The following is a 25,769-nucleotide window of genomic DNA, read 5'->3' as shown; positions in this document are numbered from 1 at the left end:
GCCGGAGCCGGATCAGGGGTTGCTGGAGCTGGAGCAGAGGGTCTCTCAACTCTGGAGCTGGAGCAGGGGGTCTCTCAGCTCTGGAGCCAGCCTGGAGCTGCAGCGGGGGGTCTCTCAGCTCTGGAGCCAGCCAGGAACTGCAGCAGGGGGTCACTCAGCTCTGGAGCCAGCCAGGAGCTGCAGCAGGGGGTCTCAGCTCTGGAGCCAGCCTTGAGCTCGAGCAGGGGGTCTCTCAGCTCTGGAGCCAGCCTGGAGCAGGGGGTCTCTTTCAGCTCTGGAGCTGGAGCAGGGGGTCTCTTTCAGCTCTGGAGCTGGAGCAGGGGGTCTCTCAGCTCTGGAGCCAGCCTGGAGCAGGGGGTCTCTTTCAGCTCTGGAGCCAGCCTGGAGCTGGAACTGAGCTACCAGATCCACTCTGGAGTCAGGGCCAGCAAACCCAGAGCACTGACAACCCTATTAAAACATAATTTGGCATCATTTTGAAAGGAACATTTTATATACTTATTTGTATTTTTTATACTAATAATTACAATTACGTTTTTATCTACTTATGTAATTTAAAGGGACATTTTATCATCTTATCTTTTAATATTTCTCCAAATTGTTTTGTACGTTACCAATTTATCACGAAAGGTGCTATATAAGAAATAAAGATTGATTGATTTACAGATTAAATCAACAGTATCAGCATAATTTGTTATTTAAACTGTGAACTCAAAATCAAGAAGAAAAAAAAACACATCTGCGTGTTATCAGCAAACTTGTTTTCCCAAGGTCACCAATGGGGCTTGCTTACAGCACTCTAGTCAATTATAGCTGCAGAACTAATCTCTGTGTGCGTTTAGCTCAACAATCTACAGTTCAGCTCTAGCCAGATGAGATCGTAATTATAGTCTCAAGAAGAAGAACAGAATCTCACCTGGTTTTTAGTGCCGTTTCGCTCAGAAACATTGAATTTAGGTGTAACGAATCTGGGATTTCTTTGAGAAGCACATCATGCCTTTGGTCTGGGTTTACTTGCTGCTGCTGCTTTGGGGGGCACATACTGAATGCCATCAATGCTCAGTGAAGGGGACCACACGGATGTTTTCCTGCCTTGAAACTGAAGTGCTCGAGATGTCCTGGGACATTCCAAACAACACCACCCATGTGTAAGTATTGTACCTGACTCAATTTTAATGCTGTTTGCTGATTGAAAAAAAAGAGTATACACAGACCTCTGTTATCAAATAAAAAACAATACACATAAAGAACTGCTTGTCCCCACTAAAGGAAGATGGAATTTGACTAAATGTATTGCTACTGTTAAAATGCTGGTGAAGCTGATTATAATTTGAGTCAACAGAAACAAGCCCCTGGTAATATCACCTTGTTTATAATCGCTCTAAAACCTATTGGCCACAGAACTGTTTATACCCCCTGCCCCCTCCCCCGCAAGCACACACACCTTTAAATGTGTGTGTTTTTAAACTTTTTAAATTGCATTCAGTACATAGAGGGGTCAGGTGTATATCAGCTTTATTTCATGAATAATAAATAATGACCAAATAGCACCCTGTGACAAGCAGAGTCAAGTGATTTTATAAAAGACCAATTCTCATGGGAGGCATAATATGACATTGACGGCATTTACATGGTCAAATCATGATAGTTTTCCTCAAAATGTCCTTGCCATACTTTTCAGGAAATGCGTTGCTATGCTGTTCTGAGTTAGAAAGAAAGTCGGCCGTACCAATGTAGATTACTCATTTCATAGTAATTTAGGGGAGAGGATATTTCATCGATAAAGCCTCCTTAACATTTACCTTTATTCACTTTACAAAGGCTATTGAAAACAGGTCCAACAAAATAGATTTTAAAATGTCAGATATAAGAAAATCCAGTATGTTGATCTTGTTTTACAGTGGCTTTCAAGAGAACACAAGGGAGGTTTGCTTCTGACTAGGAAAGCTGAGACCATGACGATCTGTAACAAAAATAACTTTGGGCCTTCTGTTCCATCCTCTAGTCTAGACCATTACTGGGCAGTACTGCATGGTTTTGGCCTTGTGTACACCTTTATCTGTAAGGGGCTATGAGGATATGAATGGGAATAGGTTAGGTGAATTTGAAAGTTTTCACAATGCTTCCTCCAATGAAAACGTAATGCGATGTATAAAACCCAAGGAACACAAGGATGCTTGATTGGTTGGGAATCGACATGTTCTGAATCCATTGTGGTGTCATTGCTGAGTTCTGCTCATGGTTGTACTCATGTTTCACTGTGGAAGTATAATGTTATCTCAGTAGGATTATTCTGTGCTGTAAGAGAAAGTGCACATGCAAATGTTTAAAACTTATAAATAAGGTCAAACATATTTGTATCTTAAGAGAAAGAAATCTTAAAGCCAAAGTTCTTCTCTTCCATCATATTAGAAATCACATATCAACAATCAACAAATTGCAGTAAAGTATTTGCCAAAATTCCAGTACATGTTATACTGTGTACAGATGCCATCCCGTGCATAGAACGCCACACCTAGTGTATTTATTGCATTCACTTCCAAACTACTGGTACCAAACTTAAGAACACTCTGTTCTTAAAAACATGGATTTTCAACCAGGACTCTTAACATAAAAAGTTTGCCAGTTTGTGCATTAGAATTTCATGCACAAAGAGCTAATGAAATACAATTCAAGAGCAGACTAGATGACATTAGGCTACTGACCAATTTGTAATGTAATGCTGCAGTGCTGTGCAGCAACCTTTTCTCCTTAGATGGTTTCAAAATAATTTGTCTCTTTCAAAAAAAAGCACTTTGTGTGGTCTGCACCATTTTTTAGTAAAAGGAAAAAACAAACTGCTACTCTTACACAACTAGCGAAAAACAGCACATAAGATCTCATTTATTAATGGCTTGGGCTGTTTATTTGAAGTTTTGTAGCATCAATATTTATTATTTTATTCAGTAAAATGGTGTTTGTTTAGCACTTGGTTAAATGCATTATGTGTTATGCATGGTGTCTCTTAAAGTGCAAAGTAAACAACACTGCTGTAATTTAGGAGCAATCACTACAGAATAAACAGGTTTAAAAAAATATCACCTTTTATGTTTCTTGGGTATTGTATGCTTCATATGTACACCAAATGTATTTTATTTTATTTTACCTTCATTTAAACAGTAAATTCCTGTTGAGATTAAAAACCCTTTTTCAAGGGAGACCTGGTGACAAGGTGGCATATAATACAATTACAAGACACATGCAAATTTAAATGAGCCCAACCAATACAAACAAATTACAAGAAACAATTAGGAGCAGCTCTAGCCAAATGAGATCTTAAAACATGTCTCTGCTACATGGATGTCTATTGTTTTGTTTGGCCTCCTTTAAAGGTATCATGACAGTGAGTTTTAGTTCTTCCTGAAGTTTGTTCCAAGACCAAGGGGCAAGAAAAGTGAATGCCTTTTTGTTTGCACTGTCGCACGAGTAATGTCAGGGTTGCATTACAGTTCTCTGTAATGCAAGAGTAAGCACTAAGACCCAGTAAAAACTAAATTAACCAAAAGTAAAGTTAAACAAACAAAAAAACAATGTCAAAGTGTCTGTGAGCAGAAATGGAAGTGTTTGCATAAGATGCAGCTCTCTGGTTGGCTATGTGCAGTTTAGTTTATGTTTTAGCAAAGGGATTTTCTAATGTAGAACAATTTGTGCCTTTGTAGAAACAATTACTTTTTATACCCGATTTATACAAACTTGCCTTTCTTTTTGTCACATACCAGTTATCAAAATGAGCTTGGTTTTGTCCATCTTACAAATTATAATCTGTCACACTGGACTCCAGAGTGTGCAATGTTGTGAATAATAGCACTTCTCTGAGTTACCGCCACTACTATACTACAGTCTGGGGTTTCAAAACAAGAACAAAGATATTGAGTCAAATTGTCTCAAGGTAAATCTTCAGATCATTAATTATAAATACAAAAAAAAAAATTAAAAACACAAAGTTCCTTTGTTGTTTTATAAATGGCTCCTCAAAGTTACACCACGGGACTTTCCACAACCTGCGTCTTATTAATTTATACCTTTGTGCTTTTATATAACGTTTTATGTAGTTTTAGAATTATTGCACTTGGATTGTTAGAAAAGTGATACATTGAAACACTCTGAATTGTGACATTTCCAAATTATACAAATACAGTGTCACTATTACAGCATTACAGAACATCTTGTCTTGACTTTTGTAATTACTAAAAAAGGTGAAAGATCCTAGGGTCTAAATGTTACATTGTTTAGGAGCAAGGTACAGTACCTGAAAACAACAGCCAATCAGCGCTCAAGCAGGCAGAAGCTATGGGGCTGAAGCAACACAGTATCTAATGAGTGTCAATCTCTCTCAGCTTGCCTTTATCCCTTTCTCCGAAAAGTACATACATTAGCAACTCTTTCCTCATGCATTGTAGGATTTAAGGTTTAGAAAAAGGCTTCTAGTAGAATCATTTGTGAAACGGAATGTTTAATTAGTTTTTCTACAAAGGGTCTATCGAGACAAAAATTACATGGACGGGTGTTTTAAGTAATTGTACATTTAGGTCCAGTTTGACTGTTTTTTTTTTTTATTATTTTAATGATTATTATCACGTATTATCATGTGTATTTGTTCTGTTACATAAATTTTAGAGTTCTTAATAATTGTAGATGATTGTAGATAAGTGTAGGTTTCATTGCATTCCCAACCTCCTGCGATGTTTATTGAGTGCATGCTTCCAGGCACATCATTAAATCAACTTTCAAACAGATAGAGAATCAGTCACAATTTATAATTTTAACAAATTATACCGCCTTCCCTTCATTATGAGAAACTTTTGGCTAACAGTATAGGAAGACCTTGGGCACAACAAGATGCTAACAGCATTCTTTCTTGGCCTATTTTTTTCTTAATTCCAGGACAAAAATAGTCCAAATCGAGAAAATTCCCAGACAAGGACAGAACCAGTTTTGCCAAGGATAAGCATCCCCACAATATATGTGTCAGTTCCTTCCCCACGTCTCTATACTTTCAACTATTGATAGTGTCTCTGTTTATTTAGATAAGAACATTTGGACGGGAGAGTCATATGATACTTGCAGCTGGGTGTTGACAATCAGCTAACAATAGTAACAGGGGTTTCAGAAAAAAAACATCATGTTTCTGCATCCTTCAGACAAGCACACATTTATTGTAATGAGAGTGTAAAGCAGGCAGATTATTCATTGGGAACCAATGAGGTTACTGACCAATCATTAGCAAACAGTCAACCACAAACCAGACAACCCAACATGAACTAGGATGCCACCAGTTACAATCAAGTAGGGAAAATAGGCTGCATTTTAGATTACAGGGAACATTGTAATAACTGGGTAATTACACAATTTGACAGGTAGCCTTTTGGATTTGTGGATTTGTGAACACCATGTTGTTACATCATGTAATTACATGGCAACCCCATGGTACAGGCCATTGTCATTTAATGACACACTTATATGGCTTGCAGTTACCATGTAAGCGTACAAAACATTGGTAGTTATTAGCCCGTTATTACATGCTTGTGTATGCCCCATAATCTATATTGTTGCAGAAAAAGAAAGAAAAAAGGTTGTGAGTATGTTGGTACTGTTTGCATTGCTTCTCTGATAAATTGTAGTTTTACTGATTTCAATAAATACAATACAGTAGAACTAAAAAATTAAAAACTCTTTGTCTTTGTGAGTTTTATTTTGTGAAAGGCACTGACACATTTAACTAAAGTAATAATTCAATTAATAATAACAATGTTCAAGTCCAATATATACAGATATTTGAATTGCATGAAAGTAAGTTAATTCCCCAAGAAGATTCACAGTGAGTCTAAGATTAGTTGCTTCTTCAAGTGATTTGTATAATACGAATGTCCTCCACAAGCACGAATCACTGCTGAGCAGTGTCACCGGCAGGTCCTGATGAGAACCCTAATTAAGGTCTGTGTGAGTCCTTGACACGTCTGTGGTGTTAGATTCAGGGGATGATGATAACCATGCACTCAAGACAATCATCAATGGCCTCAATAGCATCATCTTTCTGATCGTGGTTGACTTCTATTCTCATTGAGAATGCATGTTACGATCCAGATGAAAGGAATCAGCAAAGCTCCTGCCCCTCACATTTCCATTGTCAGTCATGTGCAAAGTTTTGAAATGTTAATTACGCCTGTCCAAACCATTACAGGTGGTCCTCCAAATCCATCATGTTCTGCCAAAGCGTCGCCAGAGCTCTGCACACTCTCCAGTGTCTAGTTAAGAGCATACTGACCACATTCCCTAACCTAAGTTCACAATAGCAGATAGCCAGCGTTCAGAGATAGTCGTGTACAGAGTACACTCTTGGGGCCTAAACATGCTTGGAAAGCATGGACGCTAGATCTTGTCTTCCTCCAGGACCAGTGTCCCTTGGGAAGAAGCTTATCGCAGACATTATCCAGTTAAATGATACATGTGCTAGGGGCGAACCACACAAACTAACCTTTACACAACCTTTCAGTTACTAATGCAACCTGCCAACCCTCTCACCCTATACGCACTTACACACATACACTCACAAAGCACCCTGCCTTGGTTGAAAATCCCTAAACAAGTAACAACCACCTAATATCTGCATAACACAATCAAAGATAAAGACCCCATTCCTTGCATAGATTTGTTGAGATATTATATGATTTTAAAAGCAAAGCCAAACACTGTTGTGTTTGCCGCTGTTGTCTAGGCAAGCAATCTAGCTTTCTGGGCTGTGGCATGTACTGAAGCCTTGTTGAGCCTGTTTGGGATCATGTGCAGGACTGAGAATGTAGCCAAACCCATGAGGTCTTATTAAATGTAAGTGGCCTTAATTGTTGACCCATAGGGGGATGTGCTCTTATCTCTGTAACATGCACAAAATGAAACATTCTAGTCTATATATTTAGGTATTCCAGACAGCTATTATTGTATTTAGGAATTGGTACTTTTTTTTTTTTATTCAGCCAGTTTTCCTATCTGGGCTATGGTAGTAAATTCACTCACTTTAAATCTCGGATACAGTGCATGTCAGTGCAATATCTAACACTTTATATTATCTATAAACAAGACAATATAAGGGTAAGAGACTTGGTACTGAATTAAAATGTCTTATACACTCACAATAATAAAACTGGTGGATGTAAACACAATCATATTGTTTCAGGTATTGGTGATGCGGCTAACAGACGCTAGTGCCCTGAAATCAGGGTGCTAGTGCGTAACTAAATTAGAAACATAAACAGTCTGGGACTATCACCTTCAACAGTAAAAGACAAAAGGCAAAGAATATAACTTGTACTTTGGGTGCATTTTATGACTTTGTTTTTTGTTTGTTTGTTTGTTTTCAGGTTAATTAAGCAGACAATGTTGAAAACCTTTCCAAGGGATGCCTTTTCAGGACTCAATGAACTATCCAGCATGTACGTATTTCTCTGTTTGTTTTTATTAGTTAGCTTAGAACGATTTCCAGGGTTGCTGAAACAAATAATGGTCTGTTAAATAAGCGGTGCTGGTAACATACCAGGAAATGGGCCTGTGCAGAGATAAGTCACATTGCTTTATCTAGTCCCGGACACACCTGCTGCTGCTTGATTTGTTGCCAGGCCTAGTTTATTGAAATACAGGTTCATGACTCTGTTGCAAATACAATAAACTGCTCAGTCTGTATATAAACCCTCGGCACATCAAGTGTCTCTAATTACTGTGTATTTGCATAATAATATTGTAATCATGTGTAAGTACACATGTATTTACTGAGCAACTACTACTATATGCACAGTAATTAGCGACACTTCATGTAAAGTGTTCCTGGATCCTGTCAGTAAAATGCAACTGCATGGGGATGTCATTTTGCACAGTTAAAGGTAATCATCTGCTAAAAGGGTGTGAGGTTACTTGACTTCATGATCAGTTTGACAGCAAATGAAGACTATTGCATTCCTAACTATAACATTCATTGTTCAGTTAGCAGTCATATAAATTGTAATGGACAGAATTGCATGCAAAATAGTAGTTTCAAGTATGTTTATGTTAAATAAGAGAAATAAACCCTTTGAGAGTGTCTGTCTGACTGCTGCTAAACAGAAGCAGCCTACCAAAGCACAATATTCTCAAAGCTACTTCAAGTGGTTATTAGAGCAATTGTTATTTAAAAGGAAAAAATAAAAATACCAACACATTTAAAAAAGCAGCTTAAGACATTTATTTCTAGTTGTGTTCATTTTATTGGTTGTGTTTTGTTTTTTTTTTCCTTTGTGAAACAAATGTGCTAATGATGCATATTTGGAGTAAATAGCTTTAATAATCTAGCCTATTGATGTGTGTCTGTTTGCTCAAGGTGAAACCAAAAACATTCCGTACTTTTTCCAGTTCACACATGGGAAAGGAACTGGCATAGCCTAGTCACTGTGCTTTTACACTACAATTTATAAATAATAATGCATTATTGTGTCTTTTGTATAGATGTTTAGTCTTTGATATGGAACATGATGTATAGTACAAAGTGTAAAAAAAAAAATTGATACATATCACTGAAATAGAAAGGTTTGGTCTAAAAAGGGAGACAGTGCAATGTCTGACTTACATCACAACAATGTAAGTGCTGTACTTTTTAAATGTGTCTTTATTGGGATTACTGAAATGGGCCTCCAGATAGGTTGTGCATGATTGTCCTATAATTCCACATGCTAAACACACTGTGAGGAACACAGCGCTAGATCCATAACCCCAATCTCAACCTCAACAGCTGTGTACTAAAGAAGGCACTAGCCAAAATGTTAGTTTACGTGACTTAGTTTCTAATACTTTTAGCACATTTGCGACTTGTCATTCAAATTCATCAACAACTTCAGAATAGCGGAAATGTACCAGTAGAGACCTAGTTATTTCCAGATACTGTAGTTACGTTTGTCCATTAAAATATTACTCTTGAGTTACCTGTGACAATTTCCATGACTTCTTAACCTGACAGATACAATAAAAGTACATTGTTGAAAAGTTCAGATAAAATTAGCAAAGGCCATTATCTCTGCACTGGCCATTTTGGCTCTGTGTGTGTGATATGCTTGTGAATCCGTTCCCATTGCCTCCCACCACTATGGGGATCAGACCACAACCTTGACTTGGGATACATGTGTGCATCTTTATTACGCCTGCCAAGAGGCTCACTCTGGTCACTGATAAAGTAACATTCACTTACTTACTTCAGCAAAAAGCCTCTTTGCAAATCCAAAAATACACTCAGCAGTCCCCTGTTGAAAATATTGTGTGTGGGTAGCTTTGAACAGTTTGTTACTGGGAAACAGGAAACTCAGAGTTTGAGATACAGATTCCCGGTCGGTGAGATGAAATCAGGTTAAAAGCTCTGAAAAGATCCATGAATGCAGAGGAGCCCGGCTCTTTTGCATAGTGGTTAAGATGCTTGCTTACAGTGCGCAGGGTCACCGGTTTGCACCCAGCCTGTTATACCTTCTTTTCCCAGTGTCAATACACTAAGCATTGCAGACACATGTACGTCATTACTACACTTAATTTACAGTGGATTCTAAGTCATCCAAAATCCTAGATGAACACCCCCATGGCAATAAGATAGTATCTAAGATCCAAAGTTGAGCTACTCCTGGCCTAAATAACCTTTTCTTGTGAACTGCAGCACTAACATCTATTTATTAATAGAGGAATTTAAAGGGAAATGTTAGGGTGCTTAAATCTACTGGCTGGTTTCACAGACCCATCACTAATCCTGCACTACAGTTCTGTAACTAATGGCTCCTATTCACCAAAAATCAAGGACAGTTTCATTAAAGACAGTTCTTTGAAAAGTGAGATATTTGTTTCCCTCTAAACCAGTTGGAATAGGGCCCAAAGTTGCTTAAGGAAGTACACAATTAATGATAATCTAAGGCTGTGAAACCAGCCATGCCATTATACTACAAATCCAGTAAGGATATACAGTCTTTTTTCAATTGTGTGCTGTGGATGCAGAGTAAGCTGCTTTGAAGGACATTAATACAGACAACAATGCTAAATAAAAAAATAAAACTAATTAAATTTAAATGAACATCTCTCTAGGGCTCATCAGTTCTGGGTCAAGGTCATGTATTTGTTGCCTGAGAAATGTAAGCCTTTCTCCCTGAACAACGTATGCTCAGAAAACTGAAAACACATTTTCTCTGGTTGGTGATGAGCATGGGAAAAAACATAAGAACCCCACTGAAATTTCACTTATTTAATTACTATTGCTTTTATTATTTACTGGTATATTATTGATTTCTATATTGCTGTCTACACTATATCCCAAAAAAAAGAAAATGAAAGTTACTTTTTAGTTGTCATTACCTGATATAAACTAGAAAAGAGTTCAGAAATTGTGTAATTAAAACTAAAGAACATTCATGGCTTTCTGAAGTAGCTGGTATCACTGATTTAAAACATTTAGTCAATGGTGCGCTTGGTGGAGAAATGTCTGGTGAGTATGATTTGGGCTAGGGGTTTTGCTCTCTTCCTACCCCACAGAGGTGGCAGAGCAAACCAATGTTTAAAAAAATTATAATAATTGAATGTTTTCAAAGTCATGGTGTGGCGGGATGGTCAATGTTTTGTTTTCTGTTTAAACCTTTTATTTCCAATAAACCGGTGCAACAGCACATTCACTGCACCATTCTGTGTCCATATCCTTCCTGGTCTGACATCACCAAAAAGCCAGCTTGTCACACATGGCTTTCCTAGTCTGACATCACCACAAAGCCAGCTTGTCACACATGGCTTTCCTAGTCTGACATCACCACAAAGCCAGCTTGTCACACATGGCTTTCCTAGTCTAACATCACCACAAAGCAATTTGACAGTCTTCCCTGGCCCATACAACATGAATTCAGCTTTATAACAACGTTTTCCATATGGCTGTTATTATTGGTATGCCCTGTGCAGCCGCTCCTCAATGCCACAGCACAGATGAAGAAACAGCTGGTTTGTGGAGCATCAGTTCTTTATATCCCCCCAGAAATACATCTGTGCAATGATGACTGCCAAGACTAGTACACAGTGCACTTTTATTGAATCTTACTTTTCAATGTGTTCTGTCCACAGTATGATTTTGGAAAATGGAGCATTGGAAGAGATCGGAGCTAATGTTTTTGCAAATCTTTTACGGCTATATGAATTGTAAGTAAAAAAAAATGTTTTAACTGAAGACATTGCCACATGCATAATTCACTGTGTAAAAATGTATGATTGAGTCATTTTCCCTACACAAAGAGATAACTGTGGCGGTAGTTTGATCCACAGCTGTTTTATATATTTGAATGAGTTGCACACAAATTAGTAATCCTTTCTAGAATTCTGCATGCTGAGGAATTCTCATTGGATTTAGGGAGATATCTTAGTTTTTTGCAGAAAAGATATATCTGTTTGGAGTAGTTCAAGCTGTTTGATACCTCATATACACACAGGCACCCTCACTAATAATTTTACAAAAGTGATAATATTTAGTGTAATAATTTCCCGTTTGCTAAATCCTTCTGACGTCTGAAGAATGATATGAAACCAGCACCTGTTCTTCCAGCTGTCCTACCTTTCAAACACAGAGAGAAAGAATGACCATCTTTCAGCCTTTTTCAAGAGTAGAGTAGAATTTCCTGTACCTGGCAACACTCTTCCCTAGCACACACCTATGAAAAACACCCTGGTCTACCAGCCTTGCAGTATTATCAGTTTTGTGCTGCAGAATGTTATTGTTCTACTATCATTTTGTATATACGTTGTATCGATAACACTTTACATTGTGTCTCTAATTACTGTGTATTTAGTAGTTACTTAGTAAATACATGTGTACTTACACATAATTACATGTGTTAAGCATAGTTACAATGTACTTAATGTGTAAATATTTTTTGCACAATATATGTCAGTACACAATTCTATCGGAAAAGGGTTATGTGTAGGGCTATATCATGCAAAAATATTTACACATTTAGTACATTGTAACTATACATAATAACACTGTAATAATGTGTAAGTACATGTGTATTTACTAAGTAATTACTATGTAATTACACAATAATTACAGACCTAATGTAAAGTGTTACCGAATTATCTATGAAATTGTGGAAGGATAGCATTGTGCTCAAAGCAGATCAGCAGTGGGAATAGCAGAGGAGAGAGACATTTTACACTAAAACAAAAATGGCCTCATACAAACAAAATGCAAAACAGTTAATAGCACTGTGTAACAATTTTTTTTTTTTTTTGGTTCCTGGGTAGTAAGTGTTATTTCCTAATTGCTTATGCCTCAAAAGTATAGAAAATGGCTATTATTCCCCACAAACTTTGCTTTTGTGACCAGGACAGTGATATTTTGAAATGTACCTATTTTCCAGAACATTCCAGATAGATTCAGTGCTGAGTAAACTTGGAGTAACTTCTAGAACTTTCTAGAACTTTCCAGTAATATAAATAGTAGTATAAATACAGGGGCCTTAAGCCCACCAGTTCAGTTTAGTTCCAGCTGCCTAAGTGGATACATATCTGCATTTTTCTGAGATGGCATCAAGGTCATAGGAGACTTCAAAATGGTGGCATTCCTGATGGGTCTCCAAGGTGGTTTTACCAAGTTTCCCTGCTATCTTTGCCTTTGGGACAGCAGGGACACCAAGGCACACTACCTCAGGCGGGACTGGCCACAGCGGACAGAGTTCTCTATGGGGAGGAACAACGTCAAGTGGGAGCCACTGGTGGACCCCCGGAAGGTGCTGATGCCACCACTGCACATCAAATTGGGCCTTATGAAACAATTTGTCAGAGCTCTAGATAAGGAGTCGGCAGCCTTCAAGTACCTTCAAGACTTCTTCCCTAAGCTGTCTGAGGCAAAGGTCAAAGCCGGTGTCTTCGTCGGACCACAGATAAAGAAGATCCTGGAGTGCAATGAATTCCCCAAGAAGCTCACTAGTAAGGAGAAAGCGGCTTGGAACAGCTTTGTCGCAGTGGTTCGGGGCTTCCTGGGCAATCACAAGGCCGAAAACTATGTGGAGCTGGTTGAGACTCTGGTGAAGAACTACGGCACAATGGGCTGTAGGATGTCCCTCAAAGTCCATATCCTTGATGCTCATCTTGATAAATTCAAGGAGAATATGGGAGCGTACTCGGAGGAGCAAGGCGAGTGCTTCCACCAGGATATACTGGACTTTGAACGCCGCTACCAAGGACAGTATAACGAGAACATGATGGGAGACTACATTTGGGGGCTGATTCGTGAAAGTGATTTACAGTATAATCGTAAATCTCGAAAAACTACTCACTTCTAAATCTTTTGTAGTCATTTTTGTATTACTTTAGTATAAATACATGTTAATTTGGATTCATATGTTGTTTTTTTCTGACTTTATGTGAACGAAAAGACACAAGTTCGCCCGTTTTCTCATTGGAAATAGGTAAATTTCAAAATATCACTGTCCTGGTCACAAAAGCAAAGTTTGTGGGGAATAATAGCCATTTTCTATACTTTTGAGGCATAAGCAATTAGGAAATAACACTTACTACCCAGGAACAAAAATTGTGTCACATAGTGTAGTCATCTTAGCGAAGGCTATCGCAGTGTAAAGGACCAAGAGCACAGGCCCCTGCTGTTTTGGGGTCCCGTGCCGAAGTGGGATGCTTTCTTCCTGCTTCTGCTTTATACATGTATAATTGTATCAATTTTGCTTGACCACATTCTCACCTGTTATCTATCCCTTCCAATCAGGTCAGGCCTCCCATTCAAACACATTTGCATGTTTGTGCACAGTATTTTACACCCTGAATCACAATACATATTCGTATTAACAATATTTACATAGTTACCTATTTGCGTGTGCACAGAGCCTATCAATGAATGAGCCCTTGTTACATTTCCACTTGACATGTTTTGATAAATTGCTCCAGAGCATTTTAGTGTTTCTCAGCAGCACTGAGTGGCTTACTGACCTTATCAGCATTATTAATATTGTTGTTGTTCATTTTTTTTATTATTTTCTTTTAACAGAAGGATAGAGAAGTCAAAAAACCTTGTCACCATTGACAGGGATGCTTTTCAGAGTCTCCCGAATTTAAAATACTTGTAAGTAAATGGTTGAATTAGTAGACACCTGTTGAATGGTCTTTGTTGAGCTGTATTTTCCAAAAGCCCTAGCAGTGAATACACTGTACAGCAGTGGTTGATTGAGTCACTCTCTCCTGCAGTTGGCGAGTTGTGTAGTAAGAACATGCCTTTCCAAGGACTGGGTAGATTCTCAATCACTACCACCTACATTATCTTATATTATTTTCTGTTACTGATCTTATTTTAGTAAGCACCAGTGTCATCTAGTGAACACTTACTATGGATCAAGTTTTCTTTTTAATCACTGGCAGTACAGAGTGGGTGTTCAGTAGATGCTGCTGATGACTAAAAAGTGGCTGATCTAGCCTGTGTTTGTTATGTTATGGCTGGCTATTAGAACTGAATAGCAGCTTCTAAACTCAAGTCAAAGCATGTTAAGTAAAAGGCCCACAAGTTAACATAACCTTCAGCCCTAAATCAGCCTGTTTACTTTAACTTCAAGCAGGCCTATCAACAAATCAGTAGTTTTGGAACAATGGAGACAGACCCCAAACATGCTTGATTAAAAAAATACAACTCAACATGTTTAGTATTTTTTATAAATGTATGCCTCTAGCGTAATTACAGGAATACAGAAATGCTTGAGCAGCGTCATCACTTGAAACTAATTGATGGACGGACAACCAAAGACTTTCCTAATGCTGAAGACAAAAATGCACCAAAACTACCTATTTGGTATATTTAATTTGCAATACTTGGTTAAATTGAATAGATGTCCACCCCCTTTTTGCATTATTAAAGCAAATGGCTATTGTGTGTCTTTGAATTTGAATTGCTGTTGAAAGCTGAGAAAGTACATAGCGTGTCAGAAATGACTTATTTGAATAACTAGATTTAATTATGTATTAAGGCCAAGTAATCGGGAGGGGTCTGGTTTCAATCCCTAGTTGTGTGTCATTTATTGCTTTCTCACAGGAGCTGTAGTTCCTAAATGCCTAATAATGTCTTGTACATCTCAGAAACTTTCACTTATCACAGCTGTCTGTGGGCTAGTAAAAAAAATAGAAATTGTCCAGCACAACTTCTCACAAAAGTTCTCGTTTTAAATGACTTAGGGGTAGATGTACTAAAGTGTTGCGTCTGTCGCAATAGTTGCAAACCACATGAAAACCAGTTGGAAGTGTAGCGAGCTTAATGTATTTTTGAGAGGAACACCCAAGTACCTGATTTTTTCAAGTCAGGGTGTACTTACAAGCTGAAGATTCAAATTTCTATGACATTTCTGGTTTTCCCAGCGAGTTGGGAACAATATACTTCACACATGTGCCACTAATCCCTGCAGCTCATTCTGAGCATATGTATAGGACTGTAATCTATTGTGTGTTAATTGTCTAGGCTACTACACCAAGTTAAAAATAACAATAATTAAAATTAAAAAAAAAAAAAAAAAATTATTTAGTTTCAATGTGTACAATGCAGCAGCATGATTTATTTTGTGTTACCAGTAGGCTAAAGTACAAAAAAGTGCACTAGGTATTCATTTGATTTTACTGCTGTACTGTATACTGTATAGGCCTACTGTACAGATTTATATTTTTACATAATGTAATGTGTATCGTACCCAAAACACATTAGTGTTATTTCAGTGCAATGATTTATATTTAAAATACATCGAGAACTGTAAATGTATGTGTGTGCGATTTTAATGTATTGTTTAAATTAGTATATTGCGGTTGTCTTCATTAACATATTTTATCTTAGTACATACGACGAAATGTGCACTTTGCGAATTGTCGTAACGAAAATGCAAATTGCGCTATGTTTGCGCTGCGACTGGCCCATCTTAGTACATCTACCCCTTAATGTTTAATTTGTTTTTCTTCTTTTTCAGAACCATATCAAATACTGGTCTCAATTCTTTCCCAAATCTTTCAAAGATTAATTCCAAACAACCTGGTTTTCTATTGTAAGTTAAATTTCTGCCTGATATTACTTATTGTTTTATTCTTTTAGACCACCACCACTGTAAGATATATATATATATATATATATAGAGAGAGAGAGAGAGAGAGAGAGAGAGAGAGAGAGAGAAAGAGAGATAGATAGATAGATAGATGTACAATTGAGAGGCTGTTTGATGCTGAACAACTGTACAATATTTGAGCATCCAGTAGTTCATCGTTTGCAGTGTATAGTTATCAAGCTGGGTACCACTGCACTTGGAGAATGTCTTGCTTATTAAAATCATTTACCTATTTTTGAAGAGGGGACAATCTTCCACTCAGGGATCCTGTGGTAGGGTAGCGTCATGGCCCAAGGCGTTACCGGCAGTGGAGAGAGACTCAAAACGAAGAAACTGCGGTTTAAGCACCATTGCGCACGTTTAGTCACACTAAACAGTACAGACAAAACACATTAACAAAATAAACAGACACAAGGGCCAAAACAAAAGGTCTATACAAAAACTCATGAAAAAACAGGACAGCACAGCACAGCACAGTAACACGCCTTCACCTCTATCACCAACATTAAACATTAAACCTCACATTAACACCTGTGAGCACCCTTTTTATACATCTGTGACTGGAGCCTAATTCAGCATCACTTATTCAATATACAGCTCCAGCCACATTCCCATGTGTTTCTGCAGAGAGGAATTCAACCCCCTCCCTGCCAACAAAAATATCCCCCCCCCCTTCACCCCTCACCCCCCCACACACACACCTCATTACGGCACCTGCCACAGATCCCAAGATATAATTACTGAACAAGGGGTTGAATTTGGGGTCAAATGGACAATGAATGCCCTACCCCAGACATTCGTCATTCCAAGAGAATTGATATAATTTGAGGTAACAAGTGCGTCATTTATTGCTTTCTCACAGGAACTGTAGTTCCTAAATGCCTAGTAATGGCTTGTACATCTCAGAAACTTTCATTTATCACAGCTGTCTGAAGTAACAAGCCTACCTGTTCAAAACCAATGTTAACTTGGTTTATTAGTCTTAGTCTATGTTATTTGATGATGTTTTTTGTGGGTGGCACCCTTTTAATAGCTATGTAAAATGTTTGTAAAGAGTAACTCGGATATAATGTAGGGTTTCTCCTTAAATGTAGGATTGCATATATATACTAATTATGTTTTCTTTTTAGGGACTTTCAAGATAATCTAAACATACAAGTAATTCCTACAAATGCATTTCTAGGACTGAGCAATAGCTACATAACTGAACTGTAAGTATCTGTAATAAGTATGCTATTTAGTTCAATTAAATCTTTTTCACAATTATTACAAAAAAGTAGTAGGTTATACATCTCAACATACTGGAAGCTATAATTAATTATGGAAACATTGATTTGATTGGCCAAATGTTCTAACCTCATCCAGTCGCCCATTGGAACTTGTTTGTACAGCTGAACAACAGTCACTGTTATAAGTTTACAATAATGAGATAATGTACAAGTAAATTCCCTGGTTTAACTTCTAATTGGATTTGTAATACTGGACTCACACACACAACATGTAAAGGGCTTCGTGGAGCCGTACACTCAAGCATGGCATTTAAAACAATGAGAACTTGTTCTGTCATTGCAGACGCCTGCCAAAGAATGGGATTAATGAGGTACACAGATTTGCATTTAACAACACAAAACTGGAGAAACTGTAAGATCCTTAATTAATACTTTTGGTTTCATACTTTTTAATAACATTTTACCTGAATGCTCTGTAACTGCACTGTAATTACCCTGTAATGCATTGTGCAACAAGATGTTTTTAATTATAAAATGTAAAATATTGGCAGCTTCTTTTGTAGTCTGTATTCTGTATTTACACCTGACTGCGTATTTGCAATGCAATTACCTTTTTTATGGTAACACTTTACATTGAGTATCGCTAATTACTGGGTATTTACATAATAGTTACTTAGTAAATACATGTGTACTGACAATGTTATTATGCATAGTTACAATGTACTTAATGCGTAAACATTTGTTGCTTGATATAACCTTAACCCTAACCCTAACTTTAAACCTCATCCTAATCTCCCTAACCCTAACTAAACCTAACCCTAACCCTTTCCTGATACAATTGTGTAATCGCATATATTTGCAAAAAGATGTACATGTTAAGTACATTGTAACTGTGCTTAATAACATTGTAATTGTAAGTACACATTTATTTACTATGTAACTACAATGTAAATACACAGTAATTAGAGACACACTATGTAAAGTGTGACCTTTTTTATACATGCTTGTTATTTTACAGAATTCTCATGGGTAATCCTCTTGAAAAGGTACACAGTGAAGCTTTTCTGGCAGCAGAAGGTCTGGTAGTTCTGTAAGTAGAGATGGCAATATTTTATAATATTTTATAATGTATGCTTTAATTATAACTAAAGTAACATGTTTTTGTCATATTGATTCCTATTGGAACTACATGAAGAAAGTCGATCCATACGTTGAGAATCCCATAGTTTCTTTACTGCATTAATGACCCAAACATGTGTTACAAGCAAACTTTTTTTGTTCCTTTTTTTAAACAATATGCATTATTGATAAACATATACTGATACCTTCTAGAAAATATATCAACTAAACTATTATCAATTTAGTATTTCCATCCTAATATGAAAGGATTTTATCATATGAATTGAACTGCTAATTTAAACTTTGTTTTTACTTGACTTCACAGGGATATTTCCAACACAAAAATCAGCACTATTCCTGAGAATATGCTAATACATATTAAAATACTCAGTGCTACCTCGGCTTACAATTTAAAAAAGCTACCAAACTTGGATAGTTTTACTGAACTGATTGAAGCCAACCTGACCTACGCCAGCCACTGCTGTGCCTTTGCAAACTGGAAGAAAAATCAGTGAGTAGCTGAATTGCATCAGAATAAAACAGTAACACTTTACATTGTGTCTCTAATGACTGTGTATTTACATAGTAGTTACTTAGTACATACATGAGCACTTACACATAATTGCAATGTAATTATGCATAGTTTGTATCAGAAAAGTGTTAAGGTTAGGGGGTTGGGGCTAGGGTTAGAGTTAGAATTAGGGTTAAAGTTAGGGTTAGGGATAGGGTTAGGATTAGGGTTATATCATACAAAAAGATTTACACATTAAGTATATTATAACTATGCACAATAGCATTGTAATTATGTGTAAGTACACATGTATATACTAAGTAACTACCATGTGAATACACAGTAACTAGAAACACTTAATATAAAGTGCTACCAAAAAAACTAAAGAAATGTCTTAGTCCTGGAGATAAACGTTTTGAAAAACAGGCTTCTTAAGATGTGTTTGTAATAGCATACTTAATATAACTACCAAGCTAGAAATAAATAACGCAAACTTTTCATTTAGGGGATTGCTAGTCATCTTAACTTTCGTATTTGTTTTAGAGTTGTATTTGGTATTTTTCCTTTCAGAGATTCATGGCGATTTTGAGTAAATATGCCACTTCCAAACACGAATGCGAACCGGCGACCCCGCACACTGCAATCGAGTGCCTTAACCACAATGCAACAGAGCCGGGCTCATCTGCATTCGTGTTTATAGAGCTTTTAATCTCATCTCACCAACAGGGGTCAGAATCCGTAATGGCAGTGTATCACACAACACCACCTGTTACATAGGCTACCCTTAAAATCTGTATTTACTGGTTATTAAAAGTATGATATCAGCATACTATAGGACACTACATCTGAATAGAGACGTGGCCCTGATAGACAGAGCTTTTCAAATGGTCTTCAACCTTAAAAGGACTGGCAGAAAGGGCTGTTAAAGTTGAATTGGTCATAAAGGGGGAAGCTTTCAGTACAGGTTTTGTGGACATGGTCATACACGTTATGCTCTTCATATAGGATTGAATGCATCGCTTAGAAACCCAAACCAATATTTATTTTTTTCATTTGTTAGATCGGCAAAACACCCGTTGTGCAACATGTCCCAAATCAACTACGATGAACCCAACTGGTACAATGAACACTGCAAGGAAGTGACTGAAGTCACTTGCTCTCCCAAGCCGGATGCCTTCAATCCATGTGAAGATATTATGGGATACATTTTTTTGAGAGTCCTAATCTGGTTCATAAGCATCATGACCATTACTGGAAACCTTGTTGTGCTTGTTGTGCTGCTGACAAGCAGATACAAGCTCACTGTGCCCCGCTACCTAATGTGCAACCTGGCCTTTGCAGACCTGTGCATGGGGATCTACTTGCTATTGATAGCTTCAGTGGACATCCAAACCCAATCCCAGTATTATAACTACGGGATAAGCTGGCAGACTGGGCCCGGGTGCAGCATTGCAGGTTTCTTCACAGTTTTTGCCAGCGAGTTCTCGGTGTACACTTTGACAGTGATCACACTGGAAAGATGGCATACAATCACCTATGCGATGCAGCTGGAGAGAAAGGTTCGTCTACGGCATGTCTTGGCCATCATGGTTGGCGGTTTGGTCTTCTCTTTCATCATAGCCCTCCTTCCCATCCTTGGGGTCAGTAGCTATATGAAGGTCAGCATCTGCTTGCCGATGGACATCGAGAGTCTGGTTTCTCAGTCTTACATTGTGTTCACACTGCTGCTGAACATGATAGCGTTCATCGCCGTCTGTGTCTGCTATGTAAGAATCTACCTGACGGTAAGAAACCCGAACTTCATCTCCAGAAACAGCGACACAAGGATTGCCAAGCGCATGGCCATCCTGATCTTCACTGACTTCCTCTGCATGGCGCCCATCTCCTTCTTCGCAATCTCAGCCTCCTTGAAGGTGCCCCTTATCACTGTCACTAATTCCAAAGTCCTGCTGGTGCTGTTTTACCCCATTAACTCCTGCTGCAACCCCTTTCTCTATGCCTTCTTCACTAAAACCTTTAAAAGAGACTTCTTCATTCTCATGAGCAAATTCGGGTGTTGTAAAATGCAGGCACAGATATACAGAACCGAGACGTCTTCTATTTACAACTCCCATAATAGAAATGGAACTCCCAAAACTATGAAAGGCACCCTTTACTCACTGGTGTCCCTAAATCACACCCATTGATTATAAATACTGTAGAGAATATAAAGGTACTTCTGATATCCCTCTTTATAAATATACAGCAATGGCCAAAAGTTTTGCATGACCTAGAATTTTAGGATTGAGACATAATTTTAAAAACAAACAAACTATATGAACATAATTTTGATCATTTACTTAACATCATGTAATCAAATAAACTACAAAATTATATTGCAAAAGTCTACCAGAAGCCATAATAGTATCACAATATTTCATGTCACATTTTTCCATTTTTTTCAGTTTATCATTAAGTATAAGTATTAAGTATATAGAAAACTACAAAGCGATGTGTAATTCAATATGTCAACGTGACATTATTCAGCAGGTATCATTCGACTTCATGAAGCTAAATGTGTTAATTATATAGGGTAATGCCAAACTTTTGCCCAGAGCTGTACATGGAGGTGTGATCTGGCAGGACTGGAGATGAACTAGATAGCTCAATGGTGAAAGGAGTGCAATGAGGCCTAGATCTGAATTGTGTTTTTTAAGTGACTTGTTATCAGCTTGTCAATCAAATTAAAATAAAACTACATGGTGTGGCTCATTATAAAAGGATTAAAAACACAATGGAAACTACTTGGGTTGGCTTGCCTAATCATTGTTTTAAATCATATATTACTTAAGAATAACAACCAATTAAAAACAAGAGAGAGTGATATTACTGTTTTTTTCATGTTATATTAATTTCCTGCTAGTGATTCGACATTCTTCAGTTTTGTTTTTGTATTCATTTATTTGTTACTTAACACTGATTCAAATAAGCAAGCAAAATCATAATTGATTGGGTAACACTTTATATTAAGGTGCTGCTTATTAATGTTTTATAAATATATAATAGATACTTGATAACAATGTTATAGAGTGTTAATAAAGCGTTAAAGATGGTTTATAACCATGCAATAGCCATAGAATTATGTTTAAACATCCCAAAGTACAATAGGTGGCTAAAAACTGTCCCCTTTATAAAAACGTAATTCCATCTACGGCTATTGCATGGTTAAACATCCCAAAGTAGAATAGGTGGCTAGAAACGGTCCCCTTCATAAAACTAATTCCATCAATGGCTATTACATGGTTATAAACTATCTACAGTGTGTTGTTAACATAGTTATTACGCCTTTATTATATATTTATAAAACATAAATAAGCAGCACCTTATATAAAGTGGTACCATTAATTGCAATCTTAATCAGCTATCTTAACCACTATTTTGGTTTGGGTAACACTTTGCATGGTATCTCTAATTACTGTGTATTTACATTGTAGTTACTTAGTGAATACATGTGTGCTTACACACAATTACAATCAGTCCCCCGCGAAAAACGAGATTGCGGATCGCAGTGCGATTTTGCGGAATGCACTCTGGGTTGCAGAATTATTGATTTTCCACGGCAACAAGCCTAACTAGCATTCATAAGAACAAATTCAAGTTTTTTTAAAAAATTCCACAAGGTGGCGCAGTGAGATTTTTTTGGAATACCTCTGCTTTGTTTATCTTGCTCAACCCGCTCTTAGGAAAAGCAATCCACTCGTTTTAGACACTGACGTGCTGTGGCTATTCAAATCCTCAGCTAACACGGATACATTTGTTAAGAGCAAACATGTGACCCAAGATTCTTGTATGAGGAAGGGGGTTAACTGTTTTGCAGACCGTGCATGTCATTTCTGAAGAAACTATCAGAGCCCTGTTTCCTCTACTTCAATGGGAAAGCATGAATCTAAACATCAGACACACAGTCCTGAGAAAATGGAGAACATTTTTTAAATTTATTTTTATTTTTATTTCAGTCAATTTTATTGTTTCTAGTTGCAGTTGCTCACTTTCAAAATATTTTTCCCCTTGTAGCAGTAAAGGTTTAAAACTGCAAAACGCCAGTATTTATTTGATCATTTATTTTACTTTTCTACCTGCTGACAGTGGCCTCACAATTTAGTTTTTGGAATTAATAAAAGTTTCAATAAATGTTTTTGAGTATTCATTTGCTATTCGTTTTAGCATGTACTGTAATAAACTTTGAAAACAGCCCTATAAGAAAAAAAAATTAACAAAGAACCGGGTTGGTTTTAACTTTTAAAAGGCTACCGCAGAATTCAAGAATTTCAAGAAAATCATGGACCCTTGCCGCAGAATTTGCCGCAAAAATTTGCCGCGCTTTTCACGGGGGGACTATACAATGATATGCACAGTTACAATGTACTTGAAGTGTCTTTCATTTTTGCACAATATATTGTGTTTGCTGTACTTTGGTATGATATAATGCCCATTCTTATTTGATTTATATGTTGTGTTATTGTTTTTATAACATGAATCGTCAAGCAAGCTGTAGAAGTGTTGAGATTTAAAAAGTCAGGATGTGATGACTAAAATAGAAAATGTATATACTAAATGATTTTCAACAAGATGACTGTAATTTCTGAGACCCATAAAAGGGTTATGTAACACAGCCAAGATCATGACATAATACGCTGATGTATCTAACAATAATTAACATATACTAATTGATATGAAGTATGAGAATAAAGCTTATTTTGTTTTCAATGTGTTGTGTTGTTCAATGAGTTGTGTTTATATATTAGGGCTGTCAATTAATCGCAGTTAACTTCTGCGATTAATACGTGAATGTTTTAAGAGATTAATTATTTTAACGCACGTTAATCGCATTGCTATGTTTTGAGACTTTCGGCACACCGTACTTCAATCCCGGCAACATTGGATTGAGTGTCTGAGTGCAGTTATTGTTTAGCAGAAAGTTAGTCACTGAACCGCATAATAGAGCAAAGCACTAAAACTGAGTGGGAGATTTATTTATTTATTTATTTATTTATTTAAATGTTCTGACGGCTCATTGGACAGAAAAACACTTACTTGTCTACTGTTAAAGTGAGTTCCAGTATCACACTTACAGCATGATTTACAAAAGAGACGAAATAAGAACTAGGTCACAAAGTGATTTCTAAAATCACTGGAGGCTGTGTGGTCCAGTGCTTAAAGAAAAGGGCTTGCAACCAGGAGGTCCCCGGTTCAAATCTCACCTCAGCCATTGCCTCATTGTGTGACCTTGAGCAAGTCACTTAACCTCTTGTGCCTTGTCTTTTGGGTGAGACGTAATTGTAAGTGACTCTGCAGCTGATGCATAGTTTAAGAAATAAATAATAATAATAATAATAATAGTTCAAACACCCTAGTCTCTGTAAGTCGCCTTGGATAAAGGCGTCTGCTAAATAAACAAATAATAATAAAAGCTGATTTAGGTCACTAAGTATATGGCTTTCAAGGGGTTTAAATTAAATGAGTCGTGTATTCACTTGTCGACGCTTTTAAAATATAAATCAAGTGACGTGGGTACATTAATCAGGCTTTAAAAATAATTTTGTGACCTTGTTTTTATTTTGCCCCTTTTGAAAATCATGCTGACAGTACTAGCTGACTGTCACGCATCCTTATTAAACTCGTGCAGACTGTAGCTAGTTAACCCCTCGGCCAGAATATAAAAGCCTGCAGCTGTCTGTGCTCAGGGGAGAGTGTCAGAAGAGAGACGTAAGTCTGTGGTAGAATAGAGATAACAATTGCTAGACGTGCTGGCTAAAAACCAGCACGATACTTGTTTGTTTCTGTTTGTTTGGACAACGCACCTTTTGTTTTGTTGTGTCTTGTTTTGTTTAAACTGTTTGTTTTGTTTAATAAAAGCTGAGCGCCGTAGCATTTCATTGTTTTGGTTTTGTGTTCCTGGGCAGTGACATCACCACACCTGCACACGGCAACCATCCTATCACAGGGAGGCACCAACTGTTGCAGTTTTTAAAACACGACTGAAGACACACTTTTATAATCTATCGTTCACATCTTAATATTAAGTATTATTATTATTATTTATTTATTTCTTAGCAGACGCCCTTATCCAGGGCGACTTACAATTGTTACAAGATATCACATTATACATTATTTCACATTATACAGATATCACATTATTTTTACATACAATTACCCATTTATACAGTTGGGTTTTTACTGGAGCAATCTAGGTAAATTACCTTGCTCAAGGGTACAACAGCAGTGTCCCCCACTGGGGATTGAACCCACAACCCTCCGGTCAAGAGTCCAGAGCCCTAACCACTACTCCACACTGCTGTAAAGTTTTTACCCTGTATTCTATTGCATTTTAATACATTTTTGTATTGAATGTTTTAATGTTTGCTATTTCTTGTATAGTATCAAAGATTACTGTTATGTTGTACCTGTGAAGCGCCTTGTGAAGGGTGCTATAGCAAATAAAGATTGATTGATTGATTGATTGATTGATATCTAGTATGTCATTTTCTACCAAGATTTCATTATTTACTCTTAGGTTTTAATTTTATAATTTCAAATAAAATCTACAGTACAGGTCAGATAGGCTACAGTTGCATTGATCATTTCTGTAACAATACATTAGGTGCAAATAATGGTATATAATTTTAGCAATGTAACAAACGTTCTGTAAGGTTACAAATGATTAGAACAAGTGAATAAATCTAATTCATAACCACAAGTAAAGAAAAGGCTTACATACAGTATTTTCAT

General features: G+C 37.1%; 1 protein-coding gene across 3 annotated transcripts; it reads left to right on the top strand.

Moving 5' to 3' along the window:
• The first annotated feature begins 812 nt into the window (after positions 1-812).
• Positions 813-25,508, top strand: LOC117410409 (follicle-stimulating hormone receptor). Of its 3 annotated transcripts, XM_034016922.3 has the most exons (10): positions 813-1,148; positions 7,395-7,466; positions 11,134-11,208; positions 14,063-14,137; positions 16,011-16,085; positions 17,273-17,353; positions 17,715-17,783; positions 18,390-18,461; positions 18,816-19,001; positions 20,062-25,508. In XM_034016922.3, exons 1-10 carry the CDS (start codon positions 994-996, stop codon positions 21,185-21,187), a joined length of 1,986 nt encoding a protein of 661 aa, XP_033872813.2. In that variant the 5' UTR covers positions 813-993; the 3' UTR covers positions 21,188-25,508. The 3 variants fall into 3 exon arrangements, with proteins under 3 accessions (XP_033872813.2, XP_058880812.1, XP_058880813.1); XM_059024829.1 differs by lacking the exon at positions 17,715-17,783; XM_059024830.1 differs by lacking the exon at positions 18,816-19,001.
• Positions 25,509-25,769: the final 261 nt, after the last annotated feature.

This window comes from Acipenser ruthenus, chromosome 6 (assembly GCF_902713425.1).
Source record: "Acipenser ruthenus chromosome 6, fAciRut3.2 maternal haplotype, whole genome shotgun sequence".
NCBI lineage: Eukaryota > Metazoa > Chordata > Actinopteri > Acipenseriformes > Acipenseridae > Acipenser > Acipenser ruthenus.
The sequence above is the reverse complement of the archived record's forward strand: the minus strand, read 5'-3'. Positions and strand labels throughout refer to the sequence as shown.

Excerpts from the sequence above, each read along its gene's own strand:
- LOC117410409 (XM_034016922.3), top strand. The coding sequence starts at position 994 with ATGCCTTTGGTCTGGGTTTACTTGCTGCTGCTGCTTTGGGGGGCACAT. Across the intron at positions 17,784-18,389 it reads AACACAAAACTGGAGAAACT|AATTCTCATGGGTAATCCTC; the intron begins GTAAGATCCTTA and ends GTTATTTTACAG. Across the intron at positions 19,002-20,061 it reads GCAAACTGGAAGAAAAATCA|ATCGGCAAAACACCCGTTGT; the intron begins GTGAGTAGCTGA and ends TTCATTTGTTAG.